This window comes from Neofelis nebulosa, chromosome 17 (genome assembly GCF_028018385.1).
Source record: "Neofelis nebulosa isolate mNeoNeb1 chromosome 17, mNeoNeb1.pri, whole genome shotgun sequence".
NCBI lineage: Eukaryota > Metazoa > Chordata > Mammalia > Carnivora > Felidae > Neofelis > Neofelis nebulosa.
This window is the reverse complement of record NC_080798.1, coordinates 8,914,865-8,936,523: the sequence shown is the minus strand read 5'-3', so window position 1 is coordinate 8,936,523 and position 21,659 is coordinate 8,914,865. Positions and strand designations below refer to the sequence as shown.

The window sequence follows — 21,659 nt, the reverse complement described above, 5'->3', positions numbered from 1 at the left end:
AGCATGATAGCTAGAGAGGACCTACCTGCCAGGTGCTGTTCTAGGCATGCTACCCTCTTGGTAGATGATAATTATAAGACATTTAGTATGGTCACCCAACTACCAAGTTAGGTTTAAGGGTTAACACACTTTCTAGATTGAGTGATACTGATTGCTGCAAAGTTCCCCAATGGTTTGGCTCAACTCCAGAACAAGGAGGAGTCTAGAAACTCAGTGTCTGTGTCCCAAAGGGAATGGGAGATTGGAATCACCAGATTGGACACTCAGTTCACCAGAGGTTGGAGATCTGGACGATATGTGTGTAGAAGGAGGCTGATGGAAAGAACACTGTGCCCACAGCCTGTGTGCGGGGTCTCAGTGGATCAATTTATTGACTCAGCTTTGTTATCCCAGCCCCGTTCTGAGAGAGCAGCCCTGGAGGCGTTAGCTACCCCAGTGTTCCAGGTTGGTGGTCGAGTTTGGGGTTTGGAGAGAACACTGTCTGTCTCCATGATAACTGGGAAGGCTGGATCCCGGAAAGTGCCTCGAGGCCCATCTCCATCATGCCAACATGATGCTCCCTCCTCACAGGGAGAAAGGAGGCCCTAGGTGCAGCCCTGTGAATGGCTGAGTTGATTTCTTCTGAATTCTCCAACCCCAGAGCAGAGTGTTCCACTTAGCAGAATCGGTATTATTCCAGGAGAGGAAGGCGCTCCTGAGTTGTCCATTTCCTCCCAAGGCCAACTGAGTGATGTCAGTGGTTGCTAGGCAAAATTTCCATGTGTCCCTCTCCCTACTTCCCGACAGGACCGATTATTTCTGTAGCAAGGTGGACGCTAATGCCAGATTTGGAAAAATGGGTGGTGTCACCAGTTATTGAACAGAGTCCTAATTTTCTTCCTGGGTCTCCCTGGTCTTGTCACTGTTGTCTATGGTTACTGAGGCCGGGCTCACCTGCCTTGAAACGGGAGTGCTGGCATTCCTCATGGACAGCGCAGATGTCAGGGATGAAATGACAGGCAGGCTGAACCAGGAAGAGCTCTGGTTGTACTCGCTCAAGGGCAGGCTGAACCTCCATAAGGAGCTCAGGTTCAGCCTCCTAATCAAGGGTGGGTTGACTTTTCTAGATGAGCATTCAGTGTCTGTCTTCTGGGACGTCACCAGTTGGTGTCTGGGGTACTGTAACGACTTGGGGGGCACCAAGGGCATCTTTTTGGACTGTAGCTTTTCAAAGGGATCAGAAGCAATGTGGTCCTCGAGGTGCCACCAGTGGTGGAGTGGCTGCACTGGGATCGGCAGAAAGGTGAGGATGCTGAGGAAGGTGACCCAGCTCAGGGTGCTCTGCAGGTAGGGCTGTTTTACTTCCTGGCTCTGGAGGCCGAAAGAAGGGAGCAGCGTGGGAGGAAGTGGGGGGGGGGGGGGTTCAATCCCTGCGATGCTGGGGATTCCACTCCCCAGGGACTGGGAAGCTGGCTAAAGGTTCCCTGGGGATGGAAGGAGTCCAGACCTCGGGTCTCCGTGGAGTGGGAGATGAGATGAACGGGGCCCGGCGTGGTGGTGAGAGGCCAGGGTAGGGGGACCTCACCATACTGCTGTTCCAGGCGATGTAGTAGGACGGTACCCTCCGGTGGAGCTGCGTGAGGCAGATGGTGAAGAGGGCCAGCAGCCCAGGCAGGGTCACGTAGCGCCACAGGAAAGTGAAGAAGGACCACAGCAGGTGGCCCAGCTTACTGAACATTTCTTCCCTGGACCTGGGGAGGGAACAACAGGCGTAGATGTCTGGGTAGGAGCCCTCCTCTGGCAGCCGGCACCCGAGCGCTTGGGAGCGGTTCTCTCACTGGCTGCCAAGTCCTGCTGGGCCCTCGCTGAGGACGGGAACCTGCATGCGTGTAGTGCTCCAGCCCTCTGCCTTCAGACTGTCCCCTACGGCCCCTGGTTCCTGACTGCTCCTTGTGCCTGTACCCCGCCAGCCGCTGGCTGGGCCCCCCTGCTGTGGGATGGACAAAGGGAGCAGAGACCTGGGGTGGGTCCCTGGCTGGATGGGCCCCCGGGGCTTGGACGTCACCTCCTGGCTCCATAGATCCAGGCCAGGGCCACATTCTGGAAGGCCACAATGACGATGAGGGTGAGTGGGACCAGGCAGTCATCAAACAAGGACATTATGTAGCTGCCAGCGTGACTGGTGAAGACGAGGCTGCCCAGAAAACCTCCCAAGCAGATGAGCACTGTGACAAAGGCAGGTTTGGCCACACTGAGGTCTATGCGCAGGGCTGGGCTAGGGGTCAAAGTGAGCTCTACAGATTGGGGTGGCCTGGGGAGAGGGGGCAGCAGGGCAGGGTCTTTGCTAGGCCGAGAACCCACAGTACCTGAGAGCAGCTTGGGATACCTCCTGAAGAGGGAGAAGGAGGTCTGGAGGGGACAGACAATGCCTTCCAAGATGCTCATCAAGGTGCTCAGCCCCATGATGACCAAGGCCAAGAAGAAGAGGATGGCCCAGAGAGAGGCGCCAGGGAACAGCGAGATGGCTTGGGAGAAAGCTGCGAATGCCAGGCCAGGGCCCTCCATGAACTGTGGGGGAGAAGAGCTCTCAGGCAGTGGTGGGTCTGGATTGGGGGTGGGGGGGGGGGAAATGGTGCAGTGATCGATTAGCAATGTCTGTCTCGGACAGAGGAAAGAGGCAGAGAGTGGTGGGCAGACGGCAGAAGGCTGAGTGTTTGCCCTGCTTGCTTTCCTGAGCTGTGTGAGCTTCACCTCTTGAGGCCGCAGTTTCCTCCTCTAACAAACTGGGCTCCTAGGGTTGATGTGAGGATTAAAGTCAAGTGACCACTTAGCGAAGACCCTAGTGCACAGGTAACGGTGGTGGAGACTTGATTATAACTGCCACCTTCCTCTGAAGATGCGTGGGTGGCCCATGAGGCTCCTGGGAAATGCATTTCCCAGTGTCCTGTGGGGCCTCTGGGAAGCACCCTCCCACCCCCACAAACACACCTTATCCTTCTGGGTCATGATGCTGCAGGATGGGGAGAAGCGGATGACCGGGTACTGGAGGTGTTGAGGGAGATTGCTGATCCAGTCTAGGTAGTCCAGGGCGGGCAGGAGGAGGATGTCTTCCGGGGGCTTGGCATCCTGAGGCAGCACCCCCTTTTTTATCAGGCTTATCAATTTTGAGACACTCCTGAATGGGAAAAGCAAAGGAAATGTGGTGAGCAGTCTGGCCCCTCTGCTGCCTGAGAGGAAAGTGAGTTGTGCAAGAGGAGTTCAGCCGAGTAACAAGGGCAAATAGACAGGGGCTGGAAGTGAATCAGGTGGACTTGGCAGGGGAGTTGCGCTGGGGAGTCCCTGAAGGGGCAGAAGACTCTAGATTTGTTGTAGCTAGGACTCCTCAGTGTTACGGGTTGAAGTGTGCCCCCCACTAAATTCATATGTTCAAGTCCTAAGGCCCACTACCTCAGAATGTGACCTTGTTTGGAAAGAGGGTTGTTACAGAAGTAATTGAAGATGAGGTCATACTGGCCCCTAATCCAGTAGGACTGGTGTCCTAATAAAAAGGGGGATATTTAGGGGCACCTGGGTGGTTCAGTCAGTTAAGGATTGGACTTCGGCTCAGGTCATGATCTTGTGGTTCATGAGTTCAAGCCCCACATGATATTCTGTGCTGACAGCTCAGAGCCTGCAGCCTGCTTCAGATTCTGTGTCTCCCTCTGTCTCTGCCCCTCTCCTGCTCATGCTCTCTCTCAAAAATAAACATTAAAAAATATTAATAGGGGCGCCTGGGTGGCTCGGTTGGGCGTCCGACTTCGGCTCAGATCGTGATCTCGTGGTTCATGGGTTTGGGCCCCATGTCGGGCTCTGTGCTGACAGCTCAGAGACTGGAGCCTGTTTCAGGTTCTGTGTCTCCCTCTTTCTCTGCCCCTCCCCCACTCATGCTCTGTCTCCGTCTCAAAAATAAACATTAAAAAATATACATTAATTAAAAAACCCAGTTCATTCATTTTAATTGGCAGATAGTATTCCATTCATTGAATGACTATACTAAGATTTGTTATCTACTCACCTCCTAGCAGACATTTGGATTGTTTGCAGTTTCGCCCATTATACCTCTCCTCCCACAACTCCAATTAAACATAGATTAATCTTGGGGCGCCTGGGTGGCTCGGTTGGTTAAGTGTCCGACTTGATTTTGGCTCAGGTCATCTCATGGTTCATGAGATTGAGCCCTTCATCGGGCTCTGCACTGACAGCACGGAGCCTGCTTGGGATTCTGTCTCTCTCTCTTTCTGCCCCTCCCCCGCTTGCTCTCTCTTTCAGAACAAATAAAAAATAAACTAACCCTCCCCCCCACATATATTAGTCCTATAGGTCACTGAAGGTCTTCTTCAGTTTTTTCGTTCTTTTTTTCCTCTTTGTTTCACTTTGTAGAACTTCTATTTACCTGTCCTCAAATTAACTGATCCTTTATTCTGCTGGATGAATACTAAATACATCCAGCGAAACTTCGTTTTCATCGACTTTGAGTTCTATAATTTCCATGTGGTTCTTTGTTAGATTTTCCATATCTTTCCTAAAATATCTCCACTGCTTCCATTTTACTCTTTTCTATGCAATCCCTTAACATATTTATAATCGTTGTTTTAAAGGTCTTGTCTGCTCATTCTAATGTCTTGATGATCTTTGGGTCTTCTTTTTTTTTTTCTCTTGGCTATGGATTCTATTTTCCTGGGTTTCGGAATGTCTCGAGAGTGTTCAATTCCATGTGGGGCGTTGTAGATAGAACAACAAAGGAGGAAGGTCTGTGATCTGTTTTATTTTGCGAAATCTCGATAAATTTAAGACTTTTATTCCAACAGGCAGCTAAGAGTTAGGGCTATTTAGTTAGTTTTCTAAGCGTTGAGGCGAGCTGGGGTGGGTGACAGTTTTCATTAGTTTTTTCTCTGCCTTCAAATGGGATTAAGGAGGGCTCACGTTGCCCTCGGGCCATGCCCCCAACTTCCTGCACACTGCCCTTCCCCCCACCATGAGGACTAGTATCTTTGATGTTGTCGTTATTTGGGTTGAAGTGGGCCAGATAGTAGCTGTAGATGTTTTGGGTTTGTCTTCGCACACAGCTCCAGTGGGGCCACAGGTCCTGAAACCACAGGACTAGGCGGAGCTCCTCTGCTTGCTCCCTTGTCTCCCTTGCACTTCTGCCTCTTCTCCACAAACCTTTCCTGGGAACAGAGAGGCAAACCGTTGGGTCCAGTGGTGTATTTCCTTCTTGGGGGCTCGTTGCGATTCCAACACCTGCTGGCAGCCCATACTGTTATTAAATGCTTGCACGGTTTCTCCTTGTCAGTGCAAAGTCTCTCCATCCGTGACAGGCCTGTGCCTCCAGCCACATGCACCCGAGGAGCCACTTACCCCCAGATATGAAGGCATTCGTGGCTCTTTGCTCATGTACGATGAACTCATTACTCTCCTGGCTTTATTTAGTTCATGAGGGCTCCTTTGTGTCTACTGCTCTTCAGTAACATTATAGGAAAGTATTATTTTTATTTTATCCATTTTTAAAATTGCTGGTACCAAGGAAGCATGGACTTTTGTATCCTTCAACATCCTAACTGGAAGAAAAATCCCACCTTGGAGATTTTTTTTTTTTTTTTTACATTTATTTATTTTTGAGAAACAGAGTGAGACAAAGCGTGAGTGGGGAGAGGCAGAGAGAGGAGACACAGAATCTGAAGCAGGCTCCAGGCTCTGAGCAAGCGGTCAGCACAGAGCCTGATGCGGGGCTCGAACCCATAAACTGTGAGATCATGACCTGAGCCGAAGTCGGATGCTCAACCGACTGAGCCACCCAGGCGCCCCGGAGATTTTTTTTTTTTTATAAATTTTTTTTAATGTTTGTTTATTTTTGAGAGGGAGAGGGAGAGAGAGAGCAGGGGAGGGGCAGAGACACAGAATCCAAGACAGGCTCCAGGCTCTGAGCTACCAGCACAGAGCCCAATGTGGGGCTCGAACTCATGAACCGTGAGATCATGACTTGAGCTGAAGTCAGATGCTTAACCTATGAGCCACCCGGGCATCCCCCACCTTGGACATTTAAAAAAAAAAAAAAAATCCCAATGCCTGAAGGCATCCCAGACCAAGTAAATCAGAATCGCTGGAAGTGAGACTCAGGTGTAAGTGTTTTCTAAGGTTCCCCAAATGATTCCAATATGTAGCCTAGGCCAGTAACCTTTGATTGTGGCCCAGGATGCTGTACAACCTCTGCGAGTTAAAGAACTGATTTTGAAGTCTTCTTTACACCAAATACAATTTATGGAAACCTTTGGACCGTCCTGTCTCTGGGCCTATTTTCTTATCTATAAAGTGGTGGATATTAGAACAGTATCATTTGGGGGCACCCAGGTGGTTCAGTTGGCGGAGCGTCCGATGCTTGGTTTCAGCTTCGGTCATGATCTCACAGTTTGTGGGATTGAGTCCCACTTCAGGCTCAGTGCTAACAGCGCAGACCCTGCTTGGGATTCTCCTTCCCTCTCTCTCTGTCCCTTCCCCCCACCCCCACCCCCAAATAAATAAACATTAAAAAATTTTTTAGAATATTATCATTTGGCAGCTTTCTCTGAGAATGTGATATTATGATGACTATGATAACTGTTGCTGTTATTGTTGTTATTATTATTGGAGAGGCCAGAGCGTGAAGGCCCATGAGGCTGGGGGATTGCTAAGGTGGAGGGAGGGACCTCCTGTTGGACCTGCAAGGCTGTAATTACTCACTTCTCAACACAGATGTGGCCGCTGGTGGTAGCCCAGAACTCCAGCACTATAAAGATGATGGATGTGAGCAGCAATGAGGTCACCAGGTTGACCAGGGCCACCAAGGAGGCCACCTGGATGTAGCTGTTGCCTCCAGCCTTGGAGGAGAAGTTGATGGTGGTGCCCAGGCCCAGGCCTAAGGAATAAACCACATGGCCTCCTGCCTGACGCCAGAGGTCCAGCGAGGCCCAGGATGAGAGCTGTGGATGGGGTTGGGAGAGAGAGACGTTTGGGGGTGAGCCTGAGGGTAGACCCGTCGATGAGCTGGAAGAAGGGCAAGCTGGGCAGGGGAGCAGAGGGATGAGGGGCGGGCTGGGGGCCTTAGGAAAGGTGTCTGAGAAGAAGAGTCAGAGAAGGCCTGGGGAGCTGTGGGAGGGAGGAGGTGTGGAGTCCCCAGCCTCACCTCTGTGGTCACCATACGTCTGAGGCTGGCAACTGCACCTTCCAAGAAGAGACTTCGGATGAGGAAGCAGAGGAGGACGATGTAGAGGAGGAATACCGAAAAAATCAGGATCTGGCCAGGTGGGTCAAGACAGAAACCAGAAGTCAGGAGAAGTGGGGAGGAGGGGCAGGCGGAGGCAAGCATTACAGGGAGCACAGGTCGGCAGGCCTAGAGAGAGGGAGATAAGCTGGGCTGAGCCGGGTGAAGGTGGCCTGGCTGTGACATGAGGGAGCTGTCAGAGGATTATCCTTAGGAGACGGTGATGTTGTTTTGGGGGGAGAATCTACCAATAAGCTGCTCAGAGGTGAGGGGTGAGACACCAAGTAGAGATGGCTTTTATGTGGTAGGGCAGCTGGACATTATCATCTGCCTGGGTTTTATGGTCTTGGCGTGAGTTAACCGCATGGGACAATGTCACCGGTGAAGACAGAGGAAAAGCAACCGAGGAGAGACTTAGGGAGAGAGTAACACGATCAGTGGGAATTTTGAAGTATTTCTGGTTCTTTCCGCTCTGGGAGAGGAAGGCAGGCCCCCTCCCTCCATGTGCCCCTACTGAGCCTTTAGTAAAATCTGCTTTATCTCGAAGGCTGTGGAGAGATGGCTCCAGGGACACATGGGGTGGAAACCGACTGCATGAACTGTTTTGGGGGCCAGAAGCTGCGGGTAAGGTTAACTGAAGTGACCTAATAAACACACCAGAATAAATTTTCCACGTAAGGAGAAGATGATCCAGGTGGCAGGGGCGTGGACTGGAAGTATGGGTTGGAATAAAATAAAATGGAAGACTCTGGAAAGGAACTGGTAGCCAACTGGCTCCTTCAGGGATTAACAGGCCCTGTCAATATGCGGGCAGGCACAGGGTGCAAGGTTCAAGGGGCGAGGCTGTGGTCTGCTCTAGAAGGTCTCCACTGCTGTGACCTGGGGGTGAGGCATGGGGAAGAGTGGGTACCAGGCGCTCCTTCCTGCAGTGGGTGGGACAGGGGCAGTTCTTTGTGACAGGAGGGGTTGATGCTGCTGCTTTGGGGAGCCCTGGATGGCAGAGCCTGTCCTCTGGGAGTGGGGGAGGGTCTTGGGGATTAGAGAAGAGAGGTCAGCAGGAAGGAGTGGGATGGTGTCCGGCCGTATTGTGGCGGGGTTGGTGGGGGGGTAGGGGTGGTGGCTTACCTGCATTGAAATCTTCAGCCCTGTGATCATGGTTAAGAAGAGGAGGAACCAGGCTGCAAAGATGCCCAGTGTGAGGTGCAGGACGAGGGCGTCGACCCCTTCCTCAATGTGGCCTGAGGCGCTCAGGGTGGTGTGGTACCAGAAGTACTGGTGGGACACAGTCCGAAGGCAAGAGACGTCTGGGGGGGGACCCAGGTGCTTAGGCACCACCTCACTAGGTGCCTGTCCCCCGCTCTTCACTTCCTCCCCCGTGGCTCTCACTGCCTCTCTCCTGCTCCTTGGTGCCCTTGCCTCCCTTGGCCCTGCCGGCCTCCTCTCTCCCTCTCCTCACCAGTGACATTGGTGGTCTTCACCAGTGGGCACTGGTTCCAGGGCAGGGAGTTATCAAAGGAGTTGGCCAGGTAGGAGAGGCTCCAGGTGATGATGACGCTATTATACAAGCTCATCAAGATGCACACCTAGGGGTGGACACAGTGGGCCTGAGGGACAGGATGGACAGAGACGGGGGGCCTGGAGACCACAAGGGGTGACTTGGGGATGCCTCTTGCCCGGGCCCCTCATTCACCAATATGCTAGCGTATCCTATGCCGCCCAGCCAGGGGACGAGCTGCTTCCAGACCCGGATGTTGTCCACACGCAGCCAATGCCCCATGATCATCTCCATGTACAGGAGGGGAATCCCAAACGAGAGGAGCATGAAGAAGTACATCAGGATAAAGCTGCCTGGAGAAGGGAGCCAGGCGCTGTGCTCAGGCAGCCAGGAGTCCCGGCCCCCCTCCTCTTTATCCCCTAGAAGTCTGGGTGAACCTCCAGGTGTCTCCTCCCCCAGGGCCCGGGAGTCTGGGCTTCAAGACTTAAAACTCCTTCCCCAAACTCAAGACCCAGGTCCTTGGCCTTACCTCCTCCGTTCCGCTGACACAGGTAAGGGAAACGCCATATGCTACCCAGCCCAATGGAGAAAGCGACCTGCATTAAGATATCCTCGGTTCTTTTAGTCTCAGCAAAGTAGTTTTGGGTCTTGGTGGCCAGAATCTCCTTGGCTGTGAGCTTCCCGGACAGGAAGGAGGAAGTTCTGGGTCCTTTGGGAGCCTCTTCCTCTGATATTTCTTCAAGGGACTCCATGACTTTCTTCTTTCAGGCCAACTAACTCCTGACGGAATCTTGGGGTCATCAAAAATAGCAGACTTTACGGGCTATGTCTCAGACACTGAAACTTCATGCCGGCAGGGTTTCAGGGCAACAAATGGCCACAATTTACCTCTTGGCCCTTCTCACTAGTGGACTTTGGGCAAATAATTTCATCACCTTGAGACTCGGTTGTTGTTGTTTTTTTCTCTCATCTTACAAGCTAGATGAATTTCAAAATATTTAGTAATGTTATGGTGTGAGCACCAATCAGAATGAACCAGCCATAGCCCCTGGAATGTCAGCTGAACATTAGCCCCATCTGGGGGCACCTGGGTGGCTCAGTCGCTTAAGCGTCTGACTCTTCATTTTGGCTCAGGTCGTGATCTCACAGTTTGTGAGTTCAAGCCCCACATGGCTCCACGCTGACAATGTGGAGCCTGCTTGGAATTGTCTCTCTCCCCCCTCTCTACCCCTTCCCTGCTCAAGCTCATGCTCTGTCTCTCAAAATAAATCAATAAACTTTAAAAACCTTAGTTAAAAAAAAATCAGCCCCATCTGAAAGGATTAAAAATGACATAGTGGATATTGAGTGCCAAGGACACAGTAAAGACTCAAGAAACTCAGGTTTCTTTCCTTTCTCCTTCTAGTCTACTTGGCCCAGCTAATGCATGTGGGCTTCTAGGCCAGCGGTTCTCCAGCCTGTGTATCCCAACCATTTGAGGAGCTCTCAAAAACCTCCAGACTCCTGCCTTTCATTCTCCAAGCCTCACTCTTCCAGATTCTGATTCAAGAGATCTAAGGTGGGGTATAGAGATTGGTGGAATTAAAGAGCTTCCTTGGGGTTCTATTTCTGGAAAGGCAGCAAGATGGCGGGAGGGGGGGGGTGGGGAGGGGAGCAGTGAGTTTCTGTGGACCCATCCCCTAGTGAAACAAACACAGCCTGTGAACATTACCAAGAAAGAAAACATTCAAGGACTCTGGAAAATGTCTTCAGGGCACACAGCAAACGTTTAGTCAGGAAAATCTGCTAAAACTCACCATGAACAGGGAGAGTCTGTGGCATGTGACCCACAGCCTGCTCCCTCCCTCCTCACTCCCGGCCCAGTGCTGTGGAAACTGCACAGGGTTCCCTCTCTCCCCAGTTCCCACTCAGAGGCTACAGGCACCTTCCCAGGAGGGGCAGATCACCAGCGTTTGTCATTCCTTTTTGGCGACATGTGGCAGAGACGAAATTCCAGGAAAGTGTGTGGTATAAAGGTCCGGAGCCCCTTTCTTCCACTCTGCCCTCATTTGTGGCCCGACAAGTGGAGAATACTGGGGGCCCTGGTCACCCCCTTGCCCCAGCTCATTGGTGAGGTGGAGGTTATATGTCAGGAGGGGCAACTCAGTAAGACCAGAGGTTAATGCTCCACGTGGCACCCTGCTCCAAAAGCACTCAGAGAGAAGCAGGCCTCTGTTCCCATCCAGCTCTGAAGATCTTGTCCTGGGAGAGAGACAGGTCTTCAGAACAAATGGGCCCAGAAGCTCTTCCCAAAGAAACTGACTTTATTTGAAACAGGGTGTGAAGAAGTTTAAGCCTGAGGGCACACTCAAAATCAGTAAATTTAGGCCAGGAATACACTAGAGAGAACGGAGGAAAGAGACAGCTAAGAAGATCCCTCCTGGCGTCAGAACAAACGTCAAACACTGAGTTCAAAAACTTACTGCCGTAAAAAAGCCTGAATTTAACTGGATTAGATTGTGGAACAATTTATGCATCAGCCACTGTCAAAAGCAATACAGCAATCAGCCGGGAATTCGTGGATCCCCGAATTATTTCAAGAATGAAGATGGAATAAAGACAAAACTTCAGAGAGTGCTCTCACCAGAAGCCCTCAACTCCAGGAAATAAGACGGAGGATTCTTCCATAAGAGGGAAAGTTATCTTTTTAAGAAAAATGTTTATTTCTGAGAGCGGGGGAGGGGCAGAGAGCGAGGGGGACAGAGAATCCAAAGTGGGCTCTGGGCTGTGAGCACAGAGCCCGATGCAGGGTTCAAACCCACAAACTGTGAGCCAAAGAGGGACACTCAACCGATTGAGCCACCCAGGCGCCCCAAGAGAGGAAATGATCCTCGATGGAAGGTCAGACATGCAGAAAGGAATCAGGAGTAATGGAAATGCAAATATGGGGATGGAACTGAGACTGCACAAAAAGTAATGGTAACATCTTGTTTGGTTTTAATTAAGCAAAGAGTAAGAATTGCACCACAGTGAAGATAAGGAGGGTGGTTAGTGGAATTTAATTGTTGTAAGTACTTTTTATTGTCTGGGAAGAGGATAAAAGTCCTGACACCAGCGATGCAAGCCCCCCCCCCCCCCCCCCCCCCCCCCCCCCCCCCCCCGCCGCTAGACTCCACAATTTAGACATGGGGCTCTCAGCTGCTTCTGACCAGAGTCACATAGCCCTTAGCTACTGTTAAACTGCCTCAGGAAATGAGTTGCCTCCTGAAAAGTCTGTGGGATGCTGTTCTGCCGGACGTAACAAGTCTAAGGTGCCGCGTTTGCAAGAAAACATAATAATTTGCGGCTTAGTAGTCACAGGATGTGGAACTTCTGCCTCTGTACTCTAGAGATGACATCACTAATGCAGTCTGCTCAGAATGGTTTATCGGTTCAGGCCCCTAAAGCAGAGCGATGGCCCTGCTCCAGTCACACCCAAACCAGTCAGGAACTTGCCAGAAGGTCAAGATGGTCAAGAAAGGAAATATAGTTGAGCAAATCCTTAATTAATCAACATGATCTGGGGCGCCTGGGTGGCTCAGTCGGTTAAGTGTCCAACTGTGGCTTAGGTCATGATCTCACAATTTGTGAGTTCAAGCCCTGTATGGCGCTGTGTGCTGACAGCTCTGAGCCTGGAGCTGCTTCGGATTCTGTGTCTCCCTCTCTCTCTCTGCCCCTCCCCTGCTCGTGCACTCTCGCTCTCGCTCGCTCTCTCTCTCTCTCAAAAATAAAAAAATCAGAGTGATCCAAGACCCTGAGACCCTCACCCTGAATTTTCACCCTTTAAACTACCCTCCAACTGCCCCCCCCCAACCCCCACTTGGAAGTCATCAGGGAGTTTGGGACTTTTCGGCATTAGCTCCTGGTTCCCCTGGGTGGTAGCCACCCAGTAAATCTTTCTTCACTGCAAAAGCTTGGTGCCGGTTTTTATTTGCTTGCTTAGCATCAGGTGGACGAACTCTCGTTTGGTTCACTTAGGGTACCGATAAATATTATTTGATAAAATGCTGCATATTTAATATCCAGGGGAACCATTAAAAGAACAGCAAAGAAATGGAACTTCTAAGCTATAAGAGGGGAAAAAAAGACTAATAAAAACAAACCATGCACAAAGAATGCAAGAAGAAGAGAAAAAGTAATCTAGAGTAGATAGGGCAGGTACAAAACACCTAATTAAATGGTAGATTTAAAGTTAAACATTTCAGTATTTGTATTAAATGTAAATGGACTGAATGCTCCAATTACAGATGAAGTTTTCAGACTTAATAAAAACCTGAAATCAGACTAAATGCTGTTAACAAGAGACACCTAAAATGTAAGAATTTGGAATAATTAAAAGTAAAAAGCATGGAAAATAGTATTTCATGAAAACTCTACCCAAAAGAAAGCTTGTATAGCTTTACTAATATATTAATATATAATTTTTACACATTATAGTATTAATGTTTATATGTACTTAATATTTATATATTAAGATGCATTTAATATTTAAAGTAAAGCCTCCAGAGATAAAGAGGGAAATTAAAAATTTTTTTAATGTTTATTTATTTTTGAGAGAGAGATTGAGTGTGAATGGGGGAGGGGCAGAGAGAGAGGGAGACACAGAAGCAAGCTCCAGGCTCTGAGCTGTCAGCACAGAGTCCGACTCGAGGCTCAAACTCACAAACCAGGAGATCATGGCCTGAGCTGAAGTCAGACACCCAAAGGACTGAGCCACCCAGGCGCCCCAAGAGGGAAATTTAATAATGATAAAAAGTTCCCTTTCACTGGGAAGACATATGAATCCTAAAATGTTATGCATCTTTTTTTTTTTTTTTTTTTTTTGAGAGAGAAAGAGAGAGTGTGAGTAGGGGGAGGGGCAGAGAGAGAGGGAGAGAGAGAATCCAAAGCAGGCTCTGTGCTGTCAGGGACGTGGGGCTCAATCCCATGAACCATGAAATCATGACCTGAGCTGAAATCAAGAATTGGACATTCAACTGACTGAGCCACTCCAGTGCCTCTAAAATGTTATACATTCCTTAATGTGGCCTCAAAATGTAGGAAATTGATAGAATCTACTTATCTTAGGCATAAAAGATAAAGAGCAAAAATTCATTAAGGATATAGAAGACCTGAACAACTTAATTAGCACATTTGACCTAATGAATATATATTTATATGTACACACACACACTATATTCAACACCTGCAGATTACATACTTTTAAAGAACATGCTAAACAATTACACAAAAAAATCGACCATATTTTCTGTAAAACAAATCTCAACAAATTCCAAAGGATCACAGTCACACAGAATACACTTCTGACCACACGCAATTAAGCTAGAAATTAACAAAAATTAGTTTAAAGATCCCTATGTTTGGATATTAAGAACTACATTTAAAAATAACCAGTGGTTAAAGAATTGATTATAACGGACATCAGAAAATATTTTGAACAGAATGATAATGAAAATATTACATATCAGAGCACCTGGGTGGCTCAGTCGGTTGAGCATCTGACTTCCACTTAGATCATGATCTCATGGTATGTGAATTCTAACCCACACTGGGCTCTCTGCTGACAGTGTGGAGCCTGCTTGGGATTCTTTCTCTTTGCCCCTACCCAACTCGTGCCCTGTCTCAAAATAAATAAACTAAAACATACACACACACACACACACACACACAATATATATAACTTCACAACTGTATTGAGTTTATTCCAGTAATACAGGAAAGTTTAGAAGTAAAATGTCAGAGACCCCTGGGTGGTGAGATTGAGCCCTGCACTAGGCTCTGTGCTGACAGTGTGGAGCCTGCTTGGGATTCTCTCTCTCTGCCCCTCCCCTGCTCGCATGCTCTCTCTCTCTCTCTCTCTCCCTCCCTCAAAAATAAATAAACATTTAAAAAAAGAAGTAAAAAATCAATGATAACATAAAAAGGATAAAAATGATACAATCATTTCAATATTTGTGTAAATATTCTACAAAACCCAACAACCATTTCTTTAAAAAAAACAAACAAACTGGGGTGCCTGGGTGGTTCAGTTGGTTAAGCGTCAGACTCAGGTCATGATCTCATGGTTTGTAGGTTCGAACCCCACATCAGGCTCTGTGCTGACAGCTCAGAGCCTGGAGCCTGCTTCGGATTCTGTGTCTCCCTCTCTCTCCGCCCCTCCCCTGCTCATGCTCTGTCTCTCTCTTATCTCTCAAAAATGAATAAACATTAAAAAAAAAAAACACTTTAGGAAACTAGGAATAGAAAGGAACATCTGTAATTTCATAGAGGTTATTTACAAAAAAGCTACAGCAAATACTGTACTTAATGATAAAATGTTGAAAGCTTTCCCTTGGAGTTCGGGAATAAGACAAAGATGCCCACCACAGTCCCTTCTAGTCAAACTGGATTTAAAGTCTGGGCTGATTGACAGCATTCATGGTTCTAAGTCTTCAGTTTGTCCCATATCCACTCCCTTTGCAATGTGATTCTGCAGTTCCTCTCACTAACGAGGCCATAATCTACTTTCCTACCCCTTGCATTGGGGCTGGTGTGCCCATTCAGAGCCTTGCTGAAAAAGGCCTTCCTTGTTGCTTCTTGTTCTCTTCATTTTTTTTTAAATTTTTATTTATTTTTGAGGGGGGGGTGCAGAGAGAGAGGGAGAGAAAGAGGGAATCCCAAGCAGGCTCCATACTGCCAGCACGGAGCCCTGTGTGGGGCTTGAACTCAGAACCGGGAGATCACGACCTGAGCTGAAACCAGTCAGACGCTTAACCGATGGAGCCACCCAGGTGCCCCACTTCTTGCTCTCTTACACTCTTGTCACCACCCTGAGGACATATCTAGGCTAATTTGCTGGAAGACGAGACATGTAAATCTGAGCTGAGCTGAATCACTCCAGTGGTCCCAGCTCAAGCTAGTGTCGAACAGTCAATGGCCAGTCAACTAACTCCCTTACATATTAGTTGAGCCCACCCTCATGGCTTATGAGGTACAATAATAAATTCTTGTTGTTTTAACTCACTGAATTTTGAAGTAATTTGTTCTGCAGCATTTGGGTGGCAATCGATAATTGGTACAAGGTGCCAGCAAGCGCAACAAGATTTTTTAAAGTGTAAAGTTGGGATGAGAAGTAAAAAATGTCATTATTTACAGATACGATTATGTATGTAAAACATAAAACAGAATCTATAAACACATTATTAGGACCAGCAAGTGAGTCTAGCAAGGTGGCTGGATACAGGGTTAACGGAATACAATAAATAGCATTTCTAGATACTATCAAGAAATAAATAGGTAATGAAAAAAATTAAAGATGACATTAATAATAAAATTAAGATATTTCAAATGCTTAGGAATAAATCTAACAAAAGAAAGAGGAGACTTCTATACCAAAACCTAAAACAGATTATTAAGAGAAGTAAAAATTTTAAATAAATAGAGATTTCATGTCAACCCAGAGTATCATGGAAATGACAGTATTAAATAATTAGGGTGGGAAAATATATATTCATATGGAAACAATGAAATTTGACCATGAGATTAAAAAATGAAAGGCAAATTCATAAAGCTTCTAAAGAAGTTAATAAGAGGGAGTATCTTCATGATCTGTAGGTTGAGAAAGATTTCAGAAACAGGACTTGGAAAACACTAACCATAAGGGAAACAATAAGTAAATTTGAGTTCATTAGAATTCAGAACATCTATTCATCAAGAGGCAGCATTAAAATGTTAAAAGCCACAGAGAAAAAATCTGCCACACGTGTAGCTGAGGGAGGTTTTTTTAAAAAAATCCAGAATCTATAAAAAGCTCCTACAAATTAATAAGAAAAATATAAATAACCCAATAGAAAAATGTTCCAGGAAATGTGGAGACCTTTCACCAAAGTCATCCTCCAAATAAATGGGCAGTGAACAATATATCAGAGGGTTCAAACTATTTAAACAGAAGGGAAATGGTGATTAAAACCACACCGAGGGAGGGGTGCCTAGGTGACTCAGTCAGTTAAGCATCTGACTTCAGGTCAGGGCCCTCGTCAGGCTCTGGTGCTGACAGCTCAGAGCCTGGAGCCTGCTTCGGATTCTGTGTCTCCCTTTCTCTCTCTGTCCCTCCCTGCTCGTGCTTTGTCTCTCAAAAATAAACAAACATTCAAAAAAAATTTTTTTTAATTAAAAAACACATTGAGGGGCCACTTCACACCAGTCAGACTGGTAGAATGGAAAGGCTAAGAACACCAAATATTGATGGATGAGGAGCCATGGGGAATATTAGACACTGCTGGGGGGGAGGGGAATGGAAACTTACAAAATTAGTTTTAGAGATGGGTGGGCCATTACCTATTAAGATTGAAGGTATACAGGGGCGCCTGGGTGGTTCAATCAGTTAAACATCCGACTCTTGATTTAGGCTCAGGTCATGATCCTCACGGTTTGTGAGATTGAGCCCCGAGTGGGACTCTGTGCTGAACATGGAGCCTGCTTCGGATTCTCTCTTTCCCTCTGTCTCTGCCCCTCTCCAGCTCACACTCCCTCTCCTCTCGCTCTCAAAATAAGCAAATAAACATTAAAAGAAAAAAAAAGGAAGATATATATATCCCACGAACAGCAATTTCACTGTGTGCAACAGAGCACACATACAGGAATTTCCTTAACAGCACTGTTTGCAACAACCCCAACAGGAAACGATCAGGAAGTTCAACACAGTAGCGTGGATATATATATATAGTGATATCGCCAGTACAAAAGAACACTACACAACAAAGAAAATGAGCTACAGCCACACTTAACAATATGGATAAATCCCCAAAACTTCATATTCGGTGAAAGAAGCTACATCCTAAAGAATACATATCATATGACTCTGTTTATTTTTTTTTTTTCAACGTTTTTTTTTTTTTTTTTTTTTTTTTTATTTATTTTTGGGACAGAGAGAGACAGAGCATGAACGGGGGAGGGGCAGAGAGAGAGGGAGACACAGAATCGGAAACAGGCTCCAGGCTCCGAGCCATCGGCCCAGACCCTGACGCGGGGCTCGAACTCACAGACCGCGAGATCGTGACCTGGCTGAAGTCGGACGCTTAACCGACTGCGCCACCCAGGTGCCCCATATGACTCTGTTTATATCAAAGTCCAAAAACTAAAGTGTTTAGGCATGCACACTGAGGTGGTAAAACCATAAGTGAAAGAAAAGTAGTAATGGTCCTAAGGGTCAGAATGGTGAGTCCCACTGAGGGGCAGAAGGAGTTGGGGTTTGGGAGAGGCTCAAGGGAATATTCGGAGGATATAGGCGATGTTCTTTTTCTGACCAGGATGGTTGGGGTATTTGCTTGAGAATAGATCATTGAGCTGAACATTTCAGTTTTGTGGACTTCCGTGAATATGTACAATATTTTATAATAAAAAAGAGGTATATGGTATGTAAGAACATAACAGAGTCTCCAAAACACACTTCTGGGTGAAAAGTCACAGAATATCAAATGTTTGATACCATTTATGTAAAAAGAGAATCCATATAAAGTAGACGTCACGTTTCTAAGTGTTCATACACACGCCTGTAAATGCACAGAGGACTCTTTCTCACATAACACCCTCCCTTCTGCCCCTTCCCATCCTCCCTCATCCAGATAACTTCAACTCATCACTGATGTCTCCTCTCAGATCTAACTTCCTCCAGGAAGCCAGCCTTGATCACCTTTGCCAGAGGTCTCTTGAGATTTTAATACACCTTACACCTAAACACCCTTTCTCATGCCTAGTGCAATGCACCCAGTAGCCCCTCTTGGGGATGTCCTGATTAAAATGCTTCCAACAGGGCTGGGTGGCTCAGTCGGTTAAGTGTCTGATTCTTGATACTGGCTCAGATCACGATCTCACGGTCGTAAGATGGAGCCCGCCATCGGGATCTGCGCTAACAGCTCGGAGCCTGCTTGGGATTCTCTCTTTTTCCCCTCTCTCTCTTCCCCTCCCCCACTCACGCTGTGTCTGTCTCTCTCAAAATAAATAAATAAACTTAAAAAAAAAAACACAATTCTTCCACAAACCGTTGAAATCTGGAAATGTTGCTATTTTGGTAGTCGGATCGCATCTCCCAGGCTTTTCCTCTTATTAGAACACCCTTTGTCAGGTGACCAGTTTCCAGTTAGAGGTTGGAAAGTGTGTGGCCCCTCTCCCACCCCACCCATTCAAGAGCCCACTGCACAGACTCCAGCCTGAGGGGCAGCCAGTCACCCTGCCCTGCAAATGCCTCTCAGCTCCTCTGTGGGCAGTACTGGCACCAGCATTCGCTTCCAGGGCAGCACACAGTCTGGCTCAGTTCAACCTGGTGACTTTAGAAGATGGCTTAGGGTTGTTGCTATTTGTAAGGCAGGCCATCTGCCTCTTCTTGCTTAAGTTTGAGGTTTTAGTTTAACTAGGTGCAACGTCTATACAGTCTTAAAAAATACCATGATTTAAAATGTTTGCTCCTGGGGCACCTGGGTGGCTCAGGCAGTTAAAGCATCCGACTTCGGCTCAGGTCATGATCTCACCGTTTGTTAAGTTCAAGCCATATGTTGGGCTCTGTGCCGACAGCTCAGAGCCTGGAGCCTGCTTCAGATTCTGTGCCTCCCTCTCTCTCTACCCCTCCCCCCTTGTACTCTGTCTCCCTCTCTCTTTCAAAAATAAACAAACATTTAGAAATAAAATAAAATGTTTGCTCCCTTTAGTTCTTTCTTTCTTTTTCTTTTGGAGGCACTGCTGGGATTCCCTGTAGGTTTTAGAAGGAGGCACAGCCAATTTTATAAATTGGGTATTATTATAGTATATGTATATATGAATATGTTATGCATGTGTATTTCTTACAAACTGGATATTACTATATATTATGTATTGGATAATGTTAAATGCAGCATATAGCACATAAATATATATTAATATATACTCTATGAATATGTGTATTACTTGCAAATTGGACATAGTACTGGAGATTATATATATACATCCACTTTATCAGGAGTGTTTTCCTATGTGATATTCTTTACGAATATGATTTTTAATGGGTACTTATTCCAGCATCATTATATAAACCTGACCAAATCTATCATTTGCTTAAATCTTCCTGAGGAGACTCAGTCCTGTTTAGGTCAGCACCCAGGGACCTTCCTGAATGGCCCGGTGCTTCCAGCTCCTCCCAGCCCCCACCCGCAGCTGCAGCCACCACTGTCACCCCATCAAGGCTGCCTGCAATTCACTCTGCTGCCAATGCTTCTTCTGCCTTCACACCCCCTCCCCCGCCAGAGGGGTCAGCCCAGGTAGCACTTGCCTGGGATAGTTGTCTTTGTCACCAGTCCGGCCCCGCCTGGATATGGGAACTCCGTCTTTCTGGGATTCCCCCTGCTCTGTCTACTCTCCGCCAGGCTCTCAGAGAATCAAAGGAGCGACAAGCAGTTTGAAGACCAGGCAGGAAACTCTTCGATCCAGATGGGAGAGTCCCAGGAGTCCACCTCGGAGCCGGTCAGTGAAGGATGTGCCTACAGCATCGCAACCCCACAGACTCAGCCCAGGTGACCTGCTGGGGAAAGTTGGTGTCCCCCATCGGTGACCTGAGGAGGGAGAGAGAGAAAGGGGGAGGGGAGGGGAGGTGGGATGGGGAGGGAGGAAGGGGCAAGACGTGCCACCAGACTTCAGCTCTACCTGCTGGCCTTTACTACTCTGCCTCTCGGTGTCTGGTGTCCAACCCTCCCCTCCCACACTCAGGGCATCCTGGATCCCTAAATTCCTGGAGAGAAAGGGAGATTAGGAGGGGAGGCTGGGTGGTCTACATCCAGAGGCGGTGGGGGGTGGTGGCCGGGGAAACAAGATGGCTGGCGCCCCGAGAGGTTAGGAGCTGGGGGGCTAGGGCCACTACACCCCCCTTTACCCGCCACTGACGCGCGAGTCTGGAGAAGACCGGTCGCTTCTGTGGGCGTGGCGAGGCAGGGGGGGGGCTGCCTGGGCGCGCGACAAAGGTCGGAGTTTCTGCGGGGAACCACCGCTATTGGGGCCAGCGGTGATTTTAATATTTCGCTGCAGCCATAAGGCGATTTAGGCAATTCACCCTGGAGATGCTCACAACTGAGCCCAGCCCCTAGGCGTGCCTGCCCCTGTTGATTCATTCTTCTGGGCTTCGGGTCCATAGCCCACATCCCATTGCCTGCGTCTGGGCCCCATCACTCTGCAGAGTGACGCCTGCCCCGCGGTTTCGGGGGCAGAAACCCGACGATCTGAGTACTTAAGTGTGAAGCGAGAACCAGCGGTTCTCCCCACCCCACCTCCATCCCTTACTCCTTGGAGCATCATCTCTCCAAGCTTATTCTTCGGGTCAGAGCCCAGGGGTCACCAGCTACCTGCCAGATTCGGCCTTGCAGTGGGCGGAGTGATGTCACCGGTTGCCAGGCAGATTTCGTCTGGCTGGTAGACTTCATGGTTAACACATTTTGCGGACGGAGGTAAAGGGAGAGCCAAGATAGGAACCGAGGGGGGCCTGTTTTAGAGTTCACGTTCTTAGCCACTGTGCCATAAAGATTCAACATTATGTAAAGCTTCAATATCTAAAAGAGGGGGGAGTAGGTTCGCAGTAACCTGATGGCGTAGACTACAAAGTGTAGACGAGGACCTGGGTACTGATGGAAATTAGGATGTGATAAAGTGGAATTTCAAATGGGTGGGCAAAACATGAATTATTCAGTGATTGGGTTGAAACAATTGGCACCTGGGAAAGATTATGCTCCTTACATCACAGTACATTTCAGATGGGTCAAGGATCACACTATAAAAGATGAAAACATAATTCACTAGGAAGAAACATGGGCGGACATTTCTATAATCTTGGCACAGGGAAGGGCTTTCTAAGGATAACATAAAAACAAGAATCCGTAAAGGAGAAATTTGGTAAGT

The 21,659-nt window shown here is 47.9% G+C and overlaps 1 protein-coding gene across 11 annotated transcripts; it reads right to left on the bottom strand.

The window, feature by feature from the left end:
• Positions 1–345: 345 nt before the first annotated feature.
• Positions 346–20,646, bottom strand: LOC131499994 (orphan sodium- and chloride-dependent neurotransmitter transporter NTT5-like). 11 transcript variants are annotated; one of them, XM_058708630.1, is made up of 13 exons: positions 20,418–20,646; positions 20,047–20,295; positions 9,280–9,540; positions 8,946–9,103; positions 8,712–8,838; positions 8,381–8,559; positions 7,178–7,384; positions 6,736–6,974; positions 2,968–3,154; positions 2,346–2,547; positions 2,045–2,204; positions 1,565–1,730; positions 346–1,260 (listed from the first exon to the last, which is right to left on the bottom strand). In XM_058708630.1, the coding sequence occupies exons 3-13, from the start codon at positions 9,500–9,502 to the stop codon at positions 868–870; spliced, it is 2,241 nt and encodes a 746-aa protein (XP_058564613.1). In that variant the 5' UTR covers positions 9,503–9,540; positions 20,047–20,295; positions 20,418–20,646; the 3' UTR covers positions 346–867. The 11 variants fall into 11 exon arrangements, with proteins under 11 accessions (XP_058564613.1, XP_058564607.1, XP_058564606.1 ...); XM_058708624.1 differs by having other exon boundaries at positions 346–1,350; positions 20,047–20,326; positions 20,418–20,645; XM_058708623.1 differs by having other exon boundaries at positions 346–1,350; positions 20,418–20,645.
• Positions 20,647–21,659: the final 1,013 nt, after the last annotated feature.